This window comes from Lagenorhynchus albirostris, chromosome 8, assembly GCF_949774975.1.
Source record: "Lagenorhynchus albirostris chromosome 8, mLagAlb1.1, whole genome shotgun sequence".
Taxonomy (NCBI): domain Eukaryota; kingdom Metazoa; phylum Chordata; class Mammalia; order Artiodactyla; family Delphinidae; genus Lagenorhynchus; species Lagenorhynchus albirostris.
This window is the reverse complement of record NC_083102.1, coordinates 4,961,199-4,982,183: the sequence shown is the minus strand read 5'-3', so window position 1 is coordinate 4,982,183 and position 20,985 is coordinate 4,961,199. Positions and strand designations below refer to the sequence as shown.

General features: G+C 37.9%; 1 protein-coding gene and 1 non-coding gene across 2 annotated transcripts in view; one reads left to right on the top strand and one right to left on the bottom strand.

Annotated features, from left to right (window-relative positions):
* The window catches only part of KMT2C (lysine methyltransferase 2C), a 294,229-nt gene that overhangs the window by 174,337 nt on the left and 98,907 nt on the right, over window positions 1-20,985 (bottom strand). Inside the window, exons 4-7 of the mRNA XM_060156306.1 lie at window positions 14,536-14,677; window positions 6,381-6,581; window positions 2,978-3,126; window positions 1,902-2,011 (exon numbers count right to left, since the gene is read on the bottom strand). Of these exons, the coding sequence (XP_060012289.1) occupies window positions 1,902-2,011; window positions 2,978-3,126; window positions 6,381-6,581; window positions 14,536-14,677 (602 nt within the window). The remainder of the gene's footprint in view (window positions 1-1,901; window positions 2,012-2,977; window positions 3,127-6,380; window positions 6,582-14,535; window positions 14,678-20,985) is intronic.
* On the top strand, window positions 16,803-16,909 carry LOC132524991 (U6 spliceosomal RNA). The gene has a single exon (XR_009542126.1). It is a non-coding gene; the product is annotated as a U6 spliceosomal RNA (small nuclear RNA).

The following is a 20,985-nucleotide window of genomic DNA, read 5'->3' as shown; positions in this document are numbered from 1 at the left end:
CTCACTCGATTACAGCAGGTATGTGCATGTATATGCAGGGGTTTTTTTGTATTTAGCTTTACGGGTATCCAGTCAAGACACTACTTTTCAGTTGCTTAGTTTTTTCCCTACCCCTGTCATTGTGAATTCTGCTATCCCGTTTTAGGTTCCCCCATAGCCCAGATGGCTGTAGTTGCTTATTCAGGGGTAGGTGAAACATTCTAATGGTTCTAAGAGTCAGAGCTATACAAAAAGATATATCTGAGAAGTGTCGCACCACATCCCTGCTACACGGATCCCACTCCTGTCTTCCACCCACCTTTTAGAGACAGGTAACCAATCTCTCTACTTTCTGGCTTATTCTTCCTGTGTTTCTTTTCCACAAATGTGCATATGCATGTATACTTTCTTACATCTCATTCCTTCCTACATAAAGTGTTGCACACCATAAGTGGTCTTTTGCACTTTTTTATTCCACTTAAAAGTATATATTGGAAACTACTTTGTATTAGTTCATAAAAATATTCCTCATAGTATTTTTTACAGTTGCACAGTATTCTACTGTATGAACCATACCACGGTCTAGTCAACCATTCTATTATGTGTGGTCAGAGGTTCTTTCCAATATTTTGCAAACTGAACAATGCTGTTAATGTTTTTGTATTATTGGAGGCATATTTTCAGGATACAATCTCAGAAAGGTCAAAAGATAAGTGCACGTATAGTCTGTTAGGCATTTTGCCAAATTTCTCTCCAGAAGACATGTACCAATTTGCATTCCCACCAATGAGGCATAAGAGTGCCTATTTCCCCACAGCCTTATCAAAAATGAGTTGTTACAGTTCATTTTAGCCTTTGTTCATTGCCTTTCCTATAATGCTTTTCACTGTCACAAAATATTCCAAAACTACTTCTAAAGTAGTTCATGGAAGAAACAGTTCTCACTGATCTATCACAGTCACGATCTGGCCATCTAAGTATGTTCAGACTGTGGAAATTATTTATCGTGCATTATACTGTTCAAAATTTGGTAATGTAAGCCTTTAAATGTAATGTCACATTTCCAAAACAAACACTCTTAACTTGACTACTCCTGAGGTGAGGGTTACTCATCCATATAAAGTAGGTAATTTTGATCATCTGAGTAAAGCAAATGTTATAATAATTGAATAATTAAATCTAAGTCCTTGTCTCAACAATACTTTTGAAATGTTTACCTATATTAAATCTATTAAAGCCCGTATCATTTCTACAGTAAAAAAATTCCACTTCTAATATTCCTTTGGAAGGCCTGTTTCACTTCTCCCAAATATACCTGTCAAAAACCAAAGGGAACTTGTAGGCAGCAAAGCAATTTCACTTCATAGGGTTTGTTGCCTTTATAGATGGAAGGTAAACGTAGCATTTATTTCTCGATTCAAAATCACACGAAAATCGCAGTGAAAGCTTTGAAAGACGGCAGACTGTGTATATGATATTATTTTGGGATAGTGCCAAAAAGACAAACCGAACTGCCAACTTTACTGAAAAGAAATATTTTAATCAATTTTTAAAATAGCAAACAGAGCTAGCTCACACTGTGGACTAAAGATGTCAAATCCTGTCTCTCTTATTTTAAATCTTCGTCAAAGAGTTTTGTCTTGAGTAAGATGTAATCATAGTCAGTAATACCCATTTCTAAGAATTTTAATTTCTGATTTAAATGTAAAATATTTATTTTAAAGATATGCATTTATTGCACAACTTAACATACTATATTCTAGTGGTCTGCACAAGCTACTCTTGGATATAAATTAATAGTTTCCTATTTTAAGGGTTTTTACATGATAGTAATCATTTAATACATCTTGGAAGTGAACCTTTTATGTTGACACAGTAAATGTCATAAAGCTGTTGTTTAAGTATGTGTTTCTTCTACTTACTTCTGTGCTCCCTGAGACAACAGCTCTGTCCACGTTCACTAGCGACGGCTCTTCCATCTGGCACACCCTCAGTGACCATTCCACACAACGGTGATGAGCCCAACAAGTGCCTAAAATGGTTAAAGCGAAAAGAAGCAACGGAATAAACATTAAATGTATTAACGCTAATAAGTAAAGATGAAAATCCCCCAAATCAATTCACATGTGTGAATACACGATGGCATCTGATATTTGCGATACCACTAAAGCAGCCCTCCTCGAAATGTATCGTCTAGGAACTTGTTATAAATGCAAGTATCAGACCACAACCAAGACCTGCTGAATCAAAAACTCTTGCCATGGTGCCCAGAAATCAACGTGTCAACAAGCCCTCAAGTGATTCTGATGCACAGTGAATTAGTGATTATTCCTTCAACAGAGAAATTTGTTTCTAGTCATTTTATTTAACCGTTACTATATTTTATTTGGTGTATTTACATAAAGGAAAATTACTTAATACTTTGTTTCTGACAAATAAGCTACATATACACCTCTATTCCACTGCACCCCACACCAAGAACCCACATCAATCATCAGTAACAGCTCAGTCTTTAAACTCTCTCTCACAGAGCACCTGAACAATTACACGCAGTTCTTCACTCAAAACCCCAACAGCACCAAATCATGAGTATGGATTACTATACTGCGTTACAGGACATTCACAGGGCTTAGATCTTTACCCTTCACCCCTACTTCAAGTAGACCCAGACTGCCATGTTCCCCAGGTTTTCATAGATCCGTTTAAAATTTCTCTCTCCGAAACTCTCAGATCTCCATGGCACTGCTGCCTACACAAGTGTAAATGCAAACATTTATAAAAGCATCCAGCCCAGTGATGGCCCTGTGCAGATGCTAAATAAGTTAGGTAAACATAATTAGACAATTTATTTTACCTAAGCAGGTATACTTAACAATGACGTTTTTCCAATGTGATAATTATTTCTAGATGAATGGTATGTACTATTAAGTGAATAATTTGCTAAAGTGAAAATGCTTACAGAATCAAAAGGTAGTTATTAATGAAGACTGGCTCATACCTGTAGGGTCAAATAAGGCTTGGACATCAATGGCATCCGGAAGGCCAACCAGACTGAGTTCATCCCATAATTTACCAGCCTGATCATCTGAAGCAGTCTGCGTGCTTACACTTACACAAGGTACTATATTCTGCTGAGGAGACCGTTCCCTGGAAAATAAGATAAAACAAAATGGATGTGAAAGTAATAACAAGTAGAAAATTGTTTCCTTTTATAACGACTTAAATATAATGTATTGCCTAATCAATTTTACTTAGGCATAAACTATCATAAAACAACTTTTAGAATATGTTATTATTCATAGTATAGATATAAAACTGGATAGCTATATTATATAATGTAAGCAACTAAAAACAAAAAAAAAGGTCTCCAAATCCATAAGGAAGTGTTACAAATTACAGTTGCAGACTTATTTTGCCATTTTATATATATATATTTTTACGTGACACTCTAATAGTCTAGTCAGGAACCATATTTTATCACATAAAATGAATATTCCCTTTGGCCTTCCTTAAAGGCTTAGAAAGCAACTTGATCAAATCAGACATCTCTAAGTTGCTTTATGACCAGTGAGGACTCCGCCGCCACAGAGCTGGCAGTTAGGTTACTTCCCAGGGGAAATGAAGACCCACTACAAGTGTGAAGAGGGAGGCAGTGGGAGTGAAATGTGAGCCCTGGAGCCTCCTTGCGGTCCCATCAGCAATCTCGACAGCTGGACTGTGGCATGATGCTGCAAGTATCCTCTGCTAAGACTTTACCTCACAAACCAGAAGTAAAAAGCAAAAACAAAATAGCTACTAGTGACCTGGGAATAAGGGAAAAAGTGTAACAGCAAAAAGTACAGTATAAAAATGAACACTGAGTAAGTGTTCACTGAATAACATATGGGAGATTTCAAACTCTGAAAGCCCTAAAACTTCATATATGAATTGAGATCAAGAAGTAAACAATGACTACTATTGTGATTAACATTAAACATGGGAAATCAGATGGCTGGCACTAAGACTTTAATCTTCTCCTGATATCACAGTATTTAACCTGATCATAATTCTGGATTAAATCACTATTGAATATAGATCATAACTCACTGCACTGATGTATGCTGGATATATATCATGATTCCTATTAAGAGAAAATCAGCACAATGACCAGGGTACTAAACTTTTTTATACCTGGAATCATTGAAAGAAAAAAAGTATTAACATATTTCAATAAGTACATTTAAATATCAAACCATATAAAAAATAACCAGTATTTTTTATGTTCAGCAGTAGAAATGCATAGACTTTTTTTTAAGTTTACCATGCTATGCTAACTTCAAATTCTTGTTTTTATAAAATTTGCCCACAGTGAAATGAGAACAAACCTTCCAGTAAATATAATCTCCATTCCTACAAATACATCTTCACTACTAACTTGCTAATTAGGAGGGAAGAAAGACTAACAGTTCATCTATGAAGACGAATGCATTGTTTTAACATATTTTTTTTACACCCGTAATTTGATGGGGGGACAGGTATAAAAACCCATGGAATGACTAACCAGTCTATTACTAACCAGTTCCCAAGCAGCAGGTTAGTCAAATTTCACCTTCAGGTTTTACAACCAGTCTGTATGTACATAACATATCAGTAAGATGCTGACACCAACCCTACGGATGAGGAACCCAGCTTCGGAGAGAACATCGAGAGAAGTCAGCTGAAATATTTACATACCCTCCCATTTTAAGTCTAAAAAAAAAGAGGAAATGAATCCTTGATTATATATTCTTATATTTACTGCACCATGAGGGAAAAACTATTTTAAAATACTCCTTTTCAAATTAAAAAATTAACTAGCTGTTTATCTGGTTTATAACTCATTAGCAACATATTTTGTCAATATTTAAAATGATCAAGCTAAAGTAACTGTTTATCCCTAAATGATTTCCACATTTCATGAACATGCTTTATTCCTAAGGTCCATTGACTGGCTTGTTATCATCACTTAATAACTTGTTAAACTCTTAAGTGTATATAAAGACTTTCATTAAACCAAGGCTATTTTTACATAATTATTTTAGCTCATGAAGTTTTCAGTAAAAATTAACTTAGCTTATAAAATAAATAAATAAATGAAGCCTAACTGTATTTCCCAGAACAGTTGTTTATTAATTGCCATTATTCAAGGCAGAACATGAGGATATACGATATAACCTGGTCCAGTCCAGAAAATTTACTAATGACCGATGGACATAAGTTTTCTGGACTTTTGATATATTTTATTAGAAAGTGAGCTCCCAATTGATCATGAAAGGTAAAGCTAGCTATGGCCTTTAAAAACACCAAAACTATAAATACAATACTTCTAAATTTCCTTAAGCTGTTCCACTCTAAATTCTTTTAAAAGGGTTTTTCTTGTTATTGTTTCATTTCCTACTTTAGGTCTTCAAGGCATTGGCAGCAGTCCAAAAGAAGAAGCCAATCAAATAAGTACAACACAATGCCTTAGTACTTAACTTTGGATAAAAGCCAGAGAAGCACTTGGATGATTACATCATCACCCTCAAGGGGCAGAGCTGGTTAGCCTTACAAGTTAAATTAATTTTTACACTTTCTCATCAACCACAGAAACTTCTATTCCCTCAACTACCAGAGCCAAGTCCACATAATAAGATGGCCTTCAAACGAACCTAAAACATATAAAAAAAATATTAACTCCAAAAGCAAACATATTAGACAAGAGTTTGGGGCAACTATAAGGTCCATGAATATAGACACACATATATAGTTATACAAATGGTAAATTCTTTTTTTAAAATTATAGTTGATTTACAATATTATATTAGTTTCAGGTGTACAACATATGTAAATAGTTTCATATTAAAAAAAGAGCATCTTCTTTGACTTTAGAAAGGGAATTCTCAGAACATGATTATTTAGAAGGAAAGAAAGTTAACACTGTACTGTAAGAGTTTACAGGACAGTTCAACATTCTCTGAACCACAGAAACAAATAAATAAATGACACACATAGGTAAAACCACTTTGGTTTTGCTATTCTTTTATGTTATACTCTCACAAACTACTTAAAACTTATCTAGAAAAAGGAAAGAAAGACCTCATTGATTTTCTAAAATTTTCATTCCATATATAGATAAATTCCATGAATCCCCTCTAGCCTTCCTTATATTATGTTCTTTAAAGTTTTCTTCTTTTTTGTTAATACACAACTAGCTTAAACTTTTTTCTAAATAAGAAAGAAATTTTGAGAAAATGAGTGTCTGCTGGGTTAATGGTGAGTCATAAAGCATCGTATGAATGTTGGAAACATAAAAAATTGTTCAGTAACAATCCCATTTGTATATTCATAAACATCGCAATAAAAAACTGCGTTACAAACCACTTAAATTCAAAATTGCTTACTTTCTCTGTCCTCTTGGTTTTCGTGGTGTTGAGTTTTGTATTTTCTCACAAGTTCCACTGCTGTTGTCATCAACGTCCTTCTTGTTAGAAGGCTGGTTTTTCCATGGCAAAATAAATCCAGGCGTTACTCTAAATTGTTTTAAGTCTCCTTGTCCTAAGGAGCTTTTTTCACCACAGTAACAAAAAGCGCAGAGCTGTTCACTGGTAGAAATGAAAAGTACGGAAGACAGAGAGGAGAAGTAGTTTTATTTAACTATTTCAAGTTCCAGACTATTGCAGATACTTGTGCTTTAAAATTAAATATTATGTCTTTAGTGCAAGCAAAGCATTTAAAAATATCTATACCGTAAGACCAATTAAGTTCAATAAAAATTATACATTTGCAATTCTACTTTTCTATAGCATGATTTTTTTAAAGTAGTAAATATACCAAATCAAAAAATTATAGTTTGTGCTTAGAAAAACAATTTTCTTTTAAACCTGATTTAAAAATCTCGAAGTTGATAAAGGAGGCAGGAATGTACAGTGGAGAAAGGACAGCCTCTTCAATAAGTGGTGCTGGGAAAACTGGACAGGTACACGTAAAAGTATGAGATTAGAACACTCCCTAACACCATACACAAAAATAAGCTCAAAACGGATTAAAGATCTAAATGTAAGGACAGAAACTATCAAACTCTTAGAGGAAAACATAGGCAGAACACTCTATGACATAAATCACAGCAAGATCCTTTTTGACCCTCCTCCTAGAGAAATGGAAATAAAAACAAAAATAAACAAATGGGACCTAATGAAACTTCAAAGCTTTTGCACAGCAAAGGAAACCATAAACAAGACGAAAAGACAACCCTCAGAATGGGAGAAAATATTTGCAAATGAAGCAACGGACAAAGGATTAATCTCCAAAATTTACAAGCAGCTCATGCAGCTCAATAACAAAAAAACAAATAACCCAATCCAAAAATGGGCAGAACACCTAAATAGACATTTCTCCAAAGAAGATGTACAGAGTGCCAACAAACACATGAAAGGATGCTCAACATCGTTAATCATTAGAGAAATGCAAATCAAAACTACAATGAGATATCATCTCACACCAGTCAGAATGGCCATCATCAAAAAATCTAGAAACAATAAATGCTGGAGAGAGTGTGGAGAAAAGGGTACACTCTTGCACTGCTGGTGGGAATGTGAATTGGTACAGCCACTACGGAGAACAGTATGGAGGTTCCTTAAAAAACTACAAATAAAACTACCATATGACCCAGCAATCCCACTACTGGGCATATACCCTGAGAAAATCCCATAATTCAAAAAGAGTCATGTACCAAAATGTTCACTGCAGCTCTGTTTACAATAGACACGAGATGGAAACAACCTAAGTGTCCATCATCAGATGAATGGATAAAGATGTGGCACATATATACGATGGAATATTACTCAGCCATAAAAAGAAACGAATTTGAGTTATTTGTAGTGAGGTGGATGGACCTAGAGTCTGTCATACAGAGTGAAGTAAGTCAGAAAGAGAAAGACAAATACCATATGCTAACACATATATGGAATCTAAGAAAAAAGAAATGTCATGAAGAATCTAGGGGTAAGACAGGAATAAAGACACAGACCTACTAGAGAATGGACTTGAGGATATGGGGAGGGGGGAGGGTAAGCTGTGACAAAGCAAGAGAGAGGCATGGACATATATACACTACCAAACGTAAGGTAGATAGTTAGTGGGAAGCAGCCGCATAGCACGGGGAGATCAGCTCGGTGCTTTGTGACCGCCTGGAGGGGTGGGATAGGGAGGGTGGGAGGGAGGGAGACGCAAGAGGGAAGAGATATGGGAACATATGTATATGTATAACTGATTCCCTTTGTTATAAAGCAGAAACTAACACACCACTGTAAAGCAATTCTACTCCAATAAAGATGTAAAAAATAAGTAAATAGAAAGAAAGAAAGAAAGAAAGAAAGAAGAAAAATCTTAAGTTGAACCATCATAAATTGGAGACCATCTATCTGTTTTTGGTCTAAGAAATAAGAGACTCTTTTATGTGAGCATGAAATAAAAATAGTTGAACCTGAATGGAATTTTAAAATTTCCCCTTAATCTACACAAACATAACAGAGATGTCTAACTTTTTAAAGCTCCCTATAAGGGCTTCCCTGGTGGCGCAGTGGTTGAGAGTCCGCCTGTCGATGCAGGGGACACGGGTTCGTGCCCCGGTCTGGGAGGATCCCACATGCCGCGGAGCAGCTGCGCCCGTGAGCCATGGCCGCTGAGCCTGCGCATCTGGAGCCTGTGCTCCGCGACGGGAGAGGCCACAACAGTGAGAGGGCTGTGTACCGCAAAAAAAAAAAAACTCCCTTTAATCCTTGAATTTAGTTGGTGATATTTTGTGTGTTAACCCAGTTCCTTATTTTTCATCAGATTACTTTTGCCATCCAAGTGTTTTAATTTCTTATCCTACTTTTTACCTTCCTTTTCTCCACAGAGACTGAAATATACTTTTTCTTGCTCCTTGGGGGTATTCTGAATAAGTTAAATTTAACTCCCCATCACCATTCCATGATTTGCCCAGTGAAAATAAATTACCATCAATTCTCTTTAAAAAAAAAAAAAATCTCGAAGTATTAAAAAGGAATAAAGAAAGTAAAAAATTAAGGTTGGGGAAGAAAGTACAGTTTAATGGCCACTCAATTATATCCCAGCTATGTAAAACAAGTGATGACCAAGTTTTACTTAACTACTTGATGGAACATTCTTTATGCATAATATATATACCATACACACAGAGAGATATAAAAAAATAAATTTAAGTGGGTTAAGCAGTTAGTGATGAGGGACAGGGGAACAGACAGAAAGGGTTTAAGAGGAGAGGGAAAGGGATGAATAGGCAAAACTGGATTTTTAGAGCAGTGAAACTACTTCATATGCTATACTGTAGTTAATGGCGGATACATGACACTGCACATTTATCAAAACTCACAGAACTATATGTAACACAGAGGATGAATGTAAACTATGAACTTTAATTAATAATAATGTATCCATAGCAGCGAAGAGTAGCCCCCACTCGCCACAACTAAGGAAAGCCCGCGCGCAGTAACGAAAACACAAAAATAAAATAAATAAATTTAAATAATAATAATAATAATGTATCAATACTGGTTTATCAGTTGTAACAAATGTATCACACTAATGAAAGATACTAATATTAGGGGAAACTGAGGCAGGGAAAGGTTGGGGAGGGGGAACTCTGTGTACCATCTGCTTAATTTTTCTGTAAACCTGAAGTTATTCTAAACAATAAAATCTATAATTTTTTTTAAAAAGAAACCATTTAAAAAGTTAAAGGACAAAAACCAATATATACTTATGGAATATATGCTTGGTAAGGGATCTTAGGAAAAAAACAGAATTAAAAGAACTGCTCCTCTTGGATATATCTTCTCTTCACAACACATTTATGGCTGCTGTACTCAAATCTTTCTTCTCAAGCATTAAAGTTCCCACCATCACCTCTGTAGTATCTACCTCAGGAACTTTCATAATGTCTTACATTAACAGGTGATGGAAATAATCTTTTCAGGTAATGTTTAACGCAAGTTAAATTCATATTGGACCTCTCTCAACTAATTACCTTTTGTTTATAAAAGTCACCTATTTAAGTTTTTCCAATGTTACCTATTTCAACTTCATGATAAACTGTGCTGTCCATTGATACTGACACATACACACACACACGTGCGCGTGATTAAATGTGGTCTACTTTCAGAAAAATAAAGTCAAATAGGGGAAAAAATGTTTTTCTTCTTGCCTAAAGGATACTATCCACCAAATTCCTTTGCCAGTATCTTATTAATTTTTTAAATTTTCTTATTTATAATTTTCTCTAAGCTTTAAACTTACGTTTCTTTCAGCATACCCTGTTTCTAGTTTGTTTCTTCCCCTAGAAACATTACCTATGAGGAGCAACAATCAGATGGACAGCAACTCTATGAACAACACTGATTAGGAAATGGAGAAATACTTTTAAAGTATTGACAAAAAATATCTTAACCTTCAATTTTATATCCAAAACCATAACTCAAATGTAAAGGTATAATAAAATTATTCCCAGGTTTCTATAAGACCTGAGAAATTTTACCACACAACAGACCCACAATGTAAATATTTTTAGAGAAATATTCAAATTATTAAAGAATTAGGAAATGTTACAAGGGATGTAGGAAATAAAGACTGTCAAATATCTCAGAGTAATTTATTGTTAACTTTAAAGGGTGGCACAAAGGAAATCCCTGGCTTCCGCTTTGGATGTAGTAGAAAGCTGCAAAGAACTTTGCTCCCACTGTCACAGCAAAAACTCAGCAGACAATCCACAAATTCACTTTTCTTGAACACATCAGATTACAAAAGTTGCAGAGGAAACGATTCACCTGCAGTTGAATGAAAGGCACTTCCAAGAAGAGAAGAGACACAAGCCCTTGCTTAATCTGAGGAAGAGGCCACTCACTGGATGTCATCCAAACAGGCTAAACAGTTCAGTGAAAATTTTATAAACTGCTAAAAGCCAAGTTTGTGGCGGTAGGAGAGTACAGAACACCCAGGACCCGCAAACACAGGGGAATTCTAACCCACTCACGAGCTTCTCTCCATGCACCTCCCCCGGTGCTCGTGCCCACCACTCGGGCATGGAGAGGAGTCCTGAGAATGTACCAGTCATGGTAAAAGCCTGGGCAGGACAACAGCAGAGACATGGGAAAGACACAAAGATCTTTCTTCTTCATCTTCCCTGAGAAAGAAAAGCCTCAGACTGGTAAAAGGAGAGCAAAAGTCTCTGCCCTGCAATGGTCAAGACCAGCCGCAGATGGAGGAATGAATGGGGGATGGGATGAACCTCCCCCCTGGAGGAGGAGCAAGACTGCGTAGACCCAGACCATGACGGGTCTCCACTAGCTGAGACAATGACGGGACCCCCGAGACCTAGGGACACAGCGCTCACCTAAGAATAAAGTTGAATCAGAACAATAAGAAACATCCTGCCAAGCCACTCTATATCATTAGTGGCAATGCAAAATAGTACAGTCACACTGGAAAATACTTTGGCATTTTCCTTGAAAAATTACCTCTCTCTTAGATATTTTTACCTAAGTGAAATAAAAACCCTACATTCACACCAAAATCTGCAAGTGAATATTTATACCAATTTTATTCATAACTGCCCCAAACTGGAAACTATCCAAATATCCCTTAATTGGAAAATGATAAATTAAATGTGGTAGAGGGCTTCTCTGGTGGTGCAGTGGTTAAGAATCCACCTGCCAATGCAGGGAACATGGGTTCGAGCCCTGGTCCGGGAAGATCCACATGTTGTGGAGCAACTAAGTCCGTGCACCACAACTACTGAGCCTGCGCTCTAGAGCCCGCGAGCCACAACTACGGAGCCCATGTGACACAACTACTGAAGCCTGCGTGCCTAGAGCCCCTGCTCCACAACAAGAGAAGCCACCGCAATGAGAAGTCCATGCACCGCAACGAAGAGAAGCCCCCACTCTCCACAACCAGAGAAAGCCCGCGCGCAGCAATGAAGACCCAATGCAGCCATAAATAAATAAATAAATTTATTTTTTTTTTTTAAAAAAAAATGGGGCTTCCCTGGTGGCGCAGTGGTTGAGAGTCCGCCTGCCGCTGCCAGGGACACGGGTTCATGCCCCGGTCCAGGAAGATCCCACATGCCGCAGAGCGGCTGGGCCCGTGAGCCATGGCCGCTGAGTCTGCACGTCGGGAGCCTGTGCTCCCCAACGGGAGAGGCCACAACAGTGAGAGGCCCACGCACCGCAAAAAAAAAAAAAAAAATGTGGTAGGCACCTCCATAAAAGAGAATCCTACTCAGCAATAAAAAGGAAACAGCTACTGATATATGCGATGACATAAATGAGTGTCAAATGCATTAAATATGCTAAGTTAAAAAGGCCAGAATCAGAAAACAGGTAAGTGACTGCCTAGGGCAGAAGATGGGATCAGGAATGACAGCAAAAGGGCATCAAGTAATTTTTTTAGTATGATGGAACTGTTCTTTATCTTGTTGTTGTAGTGGTTATATGACAGTATACAACTGTCAAAACTCACTACACGGGTGAATTTTACAGTAATTTCACTATATATATATATATATATATATATATATATAAAAAAACCTGAATTTTTCAAAATATGAAAAAAGTTAGGGGGCCAAGACAAAATAGGAAGTATATATTTAAATAACTAGAAAATGAAATGATAGATGATAGATACAAAGAGATATGAAAATATGATAAATCATTATTCATATTGCTAAGACTAAGAAATCAATCCGAACTCTAAGTTTGAAATTCTTTCAAAATTAAATTCAACAGGGTACAGAAACATGAGCCTTAAGGAAAACCATCTCAAAAACAAAACAAAATATAATGTATAATCAATAGGAAAAAATTATGAATGCAATAAAAAGCAGGAAAAAAGGGAAAAAGTATTGCCTTCACAGGGCTCACATGACAGTAAGGGAGATAAACGAACTGTGGAGAAATAAAAAGTGCAACAAAGGAAAATAAAGCAGAAATAGAGGGTAAACGTGGTGGGGGCTACGTTTTATTTATTTTTCATCCTACTCTTTTATTTTGAAAACCTTCCCGAAGATGTAGAACATAGTGGGAATTTGAATTTTTTTGGTTGTTTTTTTCTTGGTTGCATCCAGTCTTAGTTGCGGCAGGCAGGCTCCATAATTGAAGAATGTATGCTTCTTAGTTGTGGCAGGCAGGCTCCTTAGTTGCAGCTCACCAGCTCCTTAGTTGTGGCATGTGAACTCTTAGTTGCAGCATGCATGTGGGATCTAGTTCCAGGACCAGGGATCAAACCCGGGCCCCCTGCACTGGGAGCGCAGAGTCTTAACCACTGTACCACCAGGGAAGTCCCTGAAATTTTTAATGTAATTTATATATTTAATTTAAATATAAGAGACAGCCAAAAGAGAGTTTGGGAGAAACTTGATTTACATTTTAGAATGATCATTTCTGCAACTGTGCTAAGAACAATGTGGACTGGGGAAAGCAGAGAAGAAGTGGAGAGACCCCTTAAAAGGCAACGACAGCCCCCTAAGGATAAGAGGCCTTGGAGTAAGATGGTAGGCAAGTTAAGAGAGTGAGCACTGGTTTGGGATATCTTCTAAAGGTGGGCTACAAAATTTAGAATGTGAGGTACGAGAAAAGAGAGAAATCACGGACTAACTCAAAAGGTTTTGGCCTAAGCAACTGGGTGAATATTGGTATTATTTATTGAAATGAAGAAATCCTGGGGAGAAGATTTAGGACAGGCCTGGGGTCAGAATCAACAGTGGTTGTGGACATGTTATGGATGCAGTGTTTAGTGTACTTCCAAATGGAGATATCAAGCAGACAGATGGAGAGCAAAGTCTAGAGTTCAGAGAAAGGTCAGCCCTCAAAATATAAATGTGGGGTTTCATTAGCACACAGATAGTACCTAACTATCGGACTGAATAATAAAAGTAAACACGCCGAGGACTTCGACCTGAGGACTCCAACGTGATAAAGGTGGGGAGTCTGCACAGAAGCCAGCAAAAGACAAAATGAGGAGGCAGATGTGACAAAAGCAAAAGAAAGGAAACATTTCAAGAAGATGGGAATATTCAACTGATGGATGGTTCCAGTTTTATTCATGGCTTCCAAGTTAAGATCTAAAAAATTACAAGACTTAAGCTGAATGATACACAGAGAAGTTACCACATCCTGTATTTCTTTTTTTAAAGAATGAAGAGAGGGTAAAGAACAAGAGTATAAACTTAAGTTTACAAGTAAATAAAAAATCAGTTCTTATGCTAAAAGTTTAGACTTTTTTCTTCTTCTAGGGATCGATCGCATCCTGGAAATATTCTGTCCTGGTCTGAGGAGAGCAGAGTAACACAGTAGCCCACTGCTCTGTTCCACAGCCACCTAAGCCCACGGACATGCTTCACTCCAGCCACGCACAGAGCTATCAGCTCTAAAAGTCCACCCAGCTTTCTGTCCTAAGCCTGCACTCTCTGAACTCCCTCTACAGTCAACTCGCTGCTCTTTTGCCCGTCACTAATCTCCAATCCAGTTGCATTCATTCTCTAACCTGATTTTGGCTTCTATACCAACAGAGACCAGGGAGGCTGCAGATTCCTCAGACACAGAACGCTGAAAGGCTGGGCCTGGCTGCTTGCTGCTGTCCACTTCTGCTTCAGCATCTTCTTCTGCTGATTGTTCTTTGATTTCTGCTTAACAGTAAACAAGAGAATACAAAAAGTCATTCTGCATTATACCAATCTTCAGTGAATTTATCTATAAAGCATACATCGTAAAGGAAAAATAATGAAGCAACAAATGACAATACTTAACTAACGTAGGAAAAGCTTATATATATATATAATTAATGGTACTGTTTATATTTATTCTATATTATAAAATGATAATCAAAATAATGTAAAACAGGGCATACTTTTCAAATTACAATCGACGCAAATCTTAATAATAACTGTTAAGAACCTTATTTTCAGGATTATAGCAGTTCCTCTACACAACAAATGTGACTCATAAAAAAGTTTCTTGGTAAGTTATAAATTGAAATTATCATTCATTTAAAACAAGCATTACGGCCTCTATCAGCCATTCTAAAAGTTAAATGACTGAAAAGAACACAGTGCCTTTGACTCCAGTGCCTTTTTCAGTTATCCTCAAGACTCCAACCCCGAACACCTCACACATACTTTCTTAGGAGGCAACCTAACTGTTGAGAGGGTTTCCAAACACCATTACCCCTAATATCATTCCTCTCTTTAAATAAAACAACATATCCACCACCCTGTCTCTCACACTGTATTGTTAGACATTAACAGGCATGATCCCTGCACTAGCACTCCTGATGCAACCCCACGCTCCTGGCTCCATCTTTCCTTTCTAACTGGAAATTTACACATACTTTTCTGCACCACTATCCCCAAACAAACCAACCAACCAACCAACAAGAAAAGTTTATAGTCGTTTAAGCTCCTCCTGTCTTTTCTTCCTTTCACCACCAAATTTCATGCAATGGGACTCTGGAGTGGCTGCCCTCCACCTCAGACCCTTCCTACAAGGCATCCATCCTCCAACCACAGCACTGTTCTCGCCACCTCACTGGTGGCAAAAGAACTAATAAATAATCCCGGGCTACTCACAAGCCTTCAAACACTCCAGAAATTCATCTGGCACCAAGGAGTACTCACTCCCTCTTTAGTGAAATGCTTTTCACCTCTTAAACACAGGGAGATATCATGGATTACTATGGGCTTTGGAGTCATGAGGACAAGTTCCACCAACTACAAACTAGGCAACTTTATGTAGACGTCATCTCTCTCAGCTTCAATTCACTCCCCATAAAATCAGAAAGCTACCTATACTTCACGAGTTTGTTAACAAAGATTAATTGAACGGTCTAGTGTCTGCCTCTTCAGCTGATCTGAGACCTCTGAACGTGAGTACAGCTCTCTACGTGTCCTTTACGTGCTCGTCTTTTGTGTGTGTGTGTTTTCTTAATAAATTTATTTATTTATTTATTTTTGGCTGTGTTGGGTCTTCGTTGCTGCACGCAGGCTTTCTCTAGTTGTGGTAAGAGGGGGCTACTCTTCGTTGTGGTGCGGGGACTTCTCACCACGGTGGCTTCTCTTGTTGTGGAGCACGGGCTCTAGGCACACGGGCTTCAGTAGCTGTGGCTCGCAGGCTTAGCTGCTCCGTGACATGTGGGATCTTCCTGGACCAGGGCTCGAGCCAGTGTCCCCTGCACTGGCAGGCAGATTCTTAACCACTGTGCCACCAGGGAGGCCCAACTTACTGATTTTTTTTTAATTTATTTATTTTTGGTTGTGCCGGGTCTTAGTTGCAGCAGGCAGGTTCCTTAGTTGCAGCATGTGAAGTCTTAGTTGCGGCATGCATGTGAGATCTAGTTCCCTGACCAAGGATCAAACCCGTGTCCTCTGCATTGGGAGGCGGATTCTTAACCATGGCACCACCAGGGAAGTCCCTGACTTACTGATTTTTAAGTCAACATCCCTAACCCTACCTCCTGTCCTGAGCTCCAGACCATACTTCAACTGCATACGAGGCACATCTAGCAGCTTGAACACTCACTTTCACATCAAATCTGATTTCTTACCTCTCAGATTAGCATGACTTCCCTGTCAAAGTCTTCTAGATTCAAAATGAATTTTAGGGAACTATTCTGACAAATGAATAATTTTGAGAACTATTAATTTTTTAGTTAGAAATAATTATAAACAATTGTAAATCCTGTCAAATCATAAAATTAATGATGCAATGAGGCATCAAACATAGGGTTTTGGTTTTCCTATTTAAAATGTTTCTTTTGTGCTCACTTCGGCAGCACATATACTAAAATTGGAACAATAAAGAGAAGATTAGCATGGCCCCTGCGCAAGGATGACACGCAAATTCGTGAAGTGTTCCATATTTTTGATGCAAGAGGGAAGAGATGTGGGGATATATGTATATGTATAATTGACTCACTGTTATAAAGCAGAAACTAACACACCATTGTAAAGCAATTATACTCCAATAAAGATGTTAAAATAAAATAAAATGTTTCTTTTTAAAACTGAAGTAGAAAAGTTGACCATAAATTAAGTGCTTGTGGGGCCTATTAATCACGGTGTCTCTCCTGCCTACTTCTAGCCACAAAATTGGTATAGAATCAAATCTACAAATACAAAATACATTTGTATCAAACAAGGATTATAAAAAGATCTGCAGGGCTTCCCTGGTGGCGCAGTGGTTGAGAGTCTGCCTGCCGATGCAGGGGACACGGGTTTGTGCCCCGGTCCGGGAAGATCCCATGTGCCGCAGAGCGGCTGGGCCTGTGAGCCATGGCTGCTAAGCCTGCGCATCCGGAGCCTGTGCTCCGCAACGGGAGAGGCCACAGCAGTGAGAGGCCCGCGTACCGCAAAAAAAAAAAAAAAAAAAAAAAAAAAACACCACAGGGAGCAAAGTCACCCCATCAGCCTGGACCTCTCACTCTCAGAAATATTACACGGAAGAAAAATGAATGTTTTATTTAAACCACTGCTGTATTTGGACATCTCTGTTACATCAGTTTAACCCATGCTCTAACACAGAAACCAGCATCAGGTGTGGAGCACTGCCGTAACAAAAACTTAAAATAGGCGGGCTGGTGAGTAGGTGAGAGAACAGTGATAGCAGTGTTTGGAAATCAACTGACACCATTTATGCTGTATCAAAATATATGGTAGTGCTGTGACCTGCAATAACTTGAAAAGCAGACCAGCTGCCTCCAGAGCTCTAGGGAAAGCATCTGGAGAGAGCCAGGAATTATTCTGCGTTGCCTGCCCTCTAGCACTTTTACAACCAAAGACAGAAAGGAATACAGTACGGCTTGAGAGATTCTCTCTGCCTATAATATTCAAAGTACTATAAAATGACCATATATAAAAACACCTTTAAAGAAGCATTTCATTTCTACCCAGAGATGTCCAGAGCACATGTGGGGTATGCCCTTTTTGTACCATTTCTACTACTAGGTAACAAGAAAGGGTAAGAGTCAAGAGAAGAAATGAGAACTGTAAAAGAGGAATAAGAAGAGGGCCTCAGAAGCTTACAATGAGGCAGGTGGATGAGGGTCATGTCACCACATCCCTGGGAACACGTTTGTCCTAAGAACCAGCACCATTTAGCCTGCATCCCCCCCTCCCCCAAAATCAGGGTCCCTCCAATAGGTATGGCCTGTCCGTTCTCTCTTAATATGTTGCTAACCACCACTATGGCCTCTAATCAGAATTTTTCTTCTAGCAAATTGAGGCACAATCTCAGGTATTCTGTTGTTTTTCTCCCCCTGAAAAATAAAACACATAACACTTTAAACATTCTTTGGGTTTTCTTTATTGTTTATAACTAAGGGGAAGTAAGTAAGAGGACAATCTCTCTGCCTGTCTCTCTCTCTCTCTCTCTCTCTCTCTCTCAAATTAGACCTAGAAAGAAACAGTAAGGTTAAATATGAATGTTATTGGTGGGTTGGTAGGTCTTCAGGTACACAACTTTTGAAATTTCAGAGGGGAAAAAAAACAGATTCAGACAAAGGGATTTTTTTTCTTTTTTAAGAAATGGGACCAGGAACAGGCCTGATCCACAAGGAGGACAGTAGTAAAGCAGGCTTTAAGAGTTCTCTTTTCTTAAAAAAAAAAAAAAAAAAAAAAAAAGGAATATTCTCCTCTAGCTATTTTTCCTACTGGCTCTGCCCATGATTTTAACCTGGATCTGCCAAAGATCCAATAAGGATTGGTGTGTTTTGGTCTTATTTTTGGTTTGGATTTTGTTGTTTTAATCATTTGTTTTTTAAGGAACAAGGAAAAGTCCTATAACTGCTTCCTAGGGAACAGTTCCAGCCACAAAATAGAAATAGAAAAAGGCATCCCTAAATATGTGAAACTACATGTAATAATACAACCTATTTCTTTTGGCTGTCACTCTTCATTTAGTAGAAATGTTAGGTCTCACTATCTGTCAAAGTCAAGGCAGGACAATTAAACTAGTGTTTACGTCCCTCTCCTCTCTTAGCCCAAGTCTTCGAAAGACTGTCAGAGTTTGGCAGCAGAATGTGAAACAGACTACTCTGGCTGAAATGAAACCCAAATATCCAACAAGAGATGTCATCCAGAGATGCTCTGGATGAAATGACTGTGAACCCAGAGACAACTGAGGGAACGGTTCTGATGCAAGTACTTGGCTACCTGCAGTTAACTAATAAAAATGCCTCAAACACCATCCTGTACTTGTGCCTAATGCAAGAAAGCTGGCCTTTCAACCTGTGCCACTTTGCAGTTTTTGCCTTTCATGGGATTCTATTTGTTCAAATGACTACAGTCCAGAAATGCGCAAATAAGAACAAGCACATACTTTTTAAAAAAAAAATGTAAGAGTTGAGAATTTCCTGGTGGTCCAGTGGTTAGGACTCCGAGCTTTCACTGCTGAGGACCCAGGTTCAATCCCTGGTCAGGGAAATAAGATCCCACAAGACGTGAAGCACAGCCAAAAATAAATTTTAAAAAAAATTAAAAATTTAAGGGTTATATTTTTCTTTGATACAAAATCTCCAGTGTACCTTTCTCCTTATTTTGAACCTGACCTAAAATACTGACAAAGCCAGTTGGTCTCAAAATGCTCTAAAACCAGAAAGATGGAGTCCTCTCCAACCCTGGGGATGATCAGAGTGGGGTGGTTTTATTCGAAGCACCTACTTGTGTGTAAACTCAAACCACCAGGTGTCACATGTGGGTGGTAACTACACTAAAGAACCTAAGAGAACTTGGATAGCGTGTGCACTCTAGGCAAACCTTTGTAGATATATAGGTAAATGGGACACAACTGTAAATTAGCTCTAACCGTGCCCTTACACAATGCCATTCCACCTCCCATGACTCTTACTCTTACTTAGGATTAATCCTAAATAGTTGGTTCTATGACACAAAAAAGTTTAAAATTAATAGCAAAGGCTGTTTTGCTGCTTTAGTTAAAATCAAAGGCTTGCAGTCAAATGGTCCAGAATTTGCATCATATCTCAGTCATTTGCTAGCAATGTGACCTTCACAACTTGCTTAATTAACCTCATCTCAATTTCAGTTTGCTAATCATTTAACAGATAGCTAATGCCAGCTACTATAAAACTGTCTCTGAGGATCAAAAAAGAGAATACATTGGGCACTTAGCCTAACGCCCTAAGTATACAGTAAGTGTAGGTATGTAGCTGCTACTCTGATTACCTACACTCACATACTATAACTATGTATTTACTTTCCATCTAGTTGGATATCACCCACCAGATCACACATTATTAAACTGTATTGTGGGAAGTAACAGGAATAAACAGAACATTTATTTAGCACCTCCTGGCTGTTTGCTAGGGATTCAATAAATCATTGCTTTAGAATGATTTTTTTACCAAACAAAATTTTGGGTAACTACTATGTACCACACATTCTAGTCCAATGGTAGCACAAAAATACAGTCTATTTTATTGTGTTTATCAGGGTACATATGAGAAAACAACTCTTTAATAGGGAAAAAAAAGAGTCAGGATCCCTATGCTTAATGGATCTATTCAGGAAATAGCAAATGATGGCAACAGGACACAATCACTGACATGATGGAGGTACAAGGTATCATGGGAGTTAAGGGAAGAGGTGGAAAATATAATTTAGAAAGGCTTCAGAAAAGTATCAGAAGCCCAGCTGAAACTAAAAGGACAAGTGTAAGTGTGCCTAATAGTTCTCTCACTTAATTCTTCTCTTTTAAAAAAGAGTAATCTCTGAAACTAACACAACACTGTAAAGCAATTATATTCCAAATGGATAAAGAATATGTGGCACATATATACAATGGAATATTACTCAGCCATAAAAAGAAACGAAATTGAGTTATTCATAGTGAGGTGGATGGACCTAGAGTCTGTCATACAGACTGAAGTAAGTCAGAAAGAGAAAAACAAATACCATATGCTAACACATATATATGGAATTAAAAA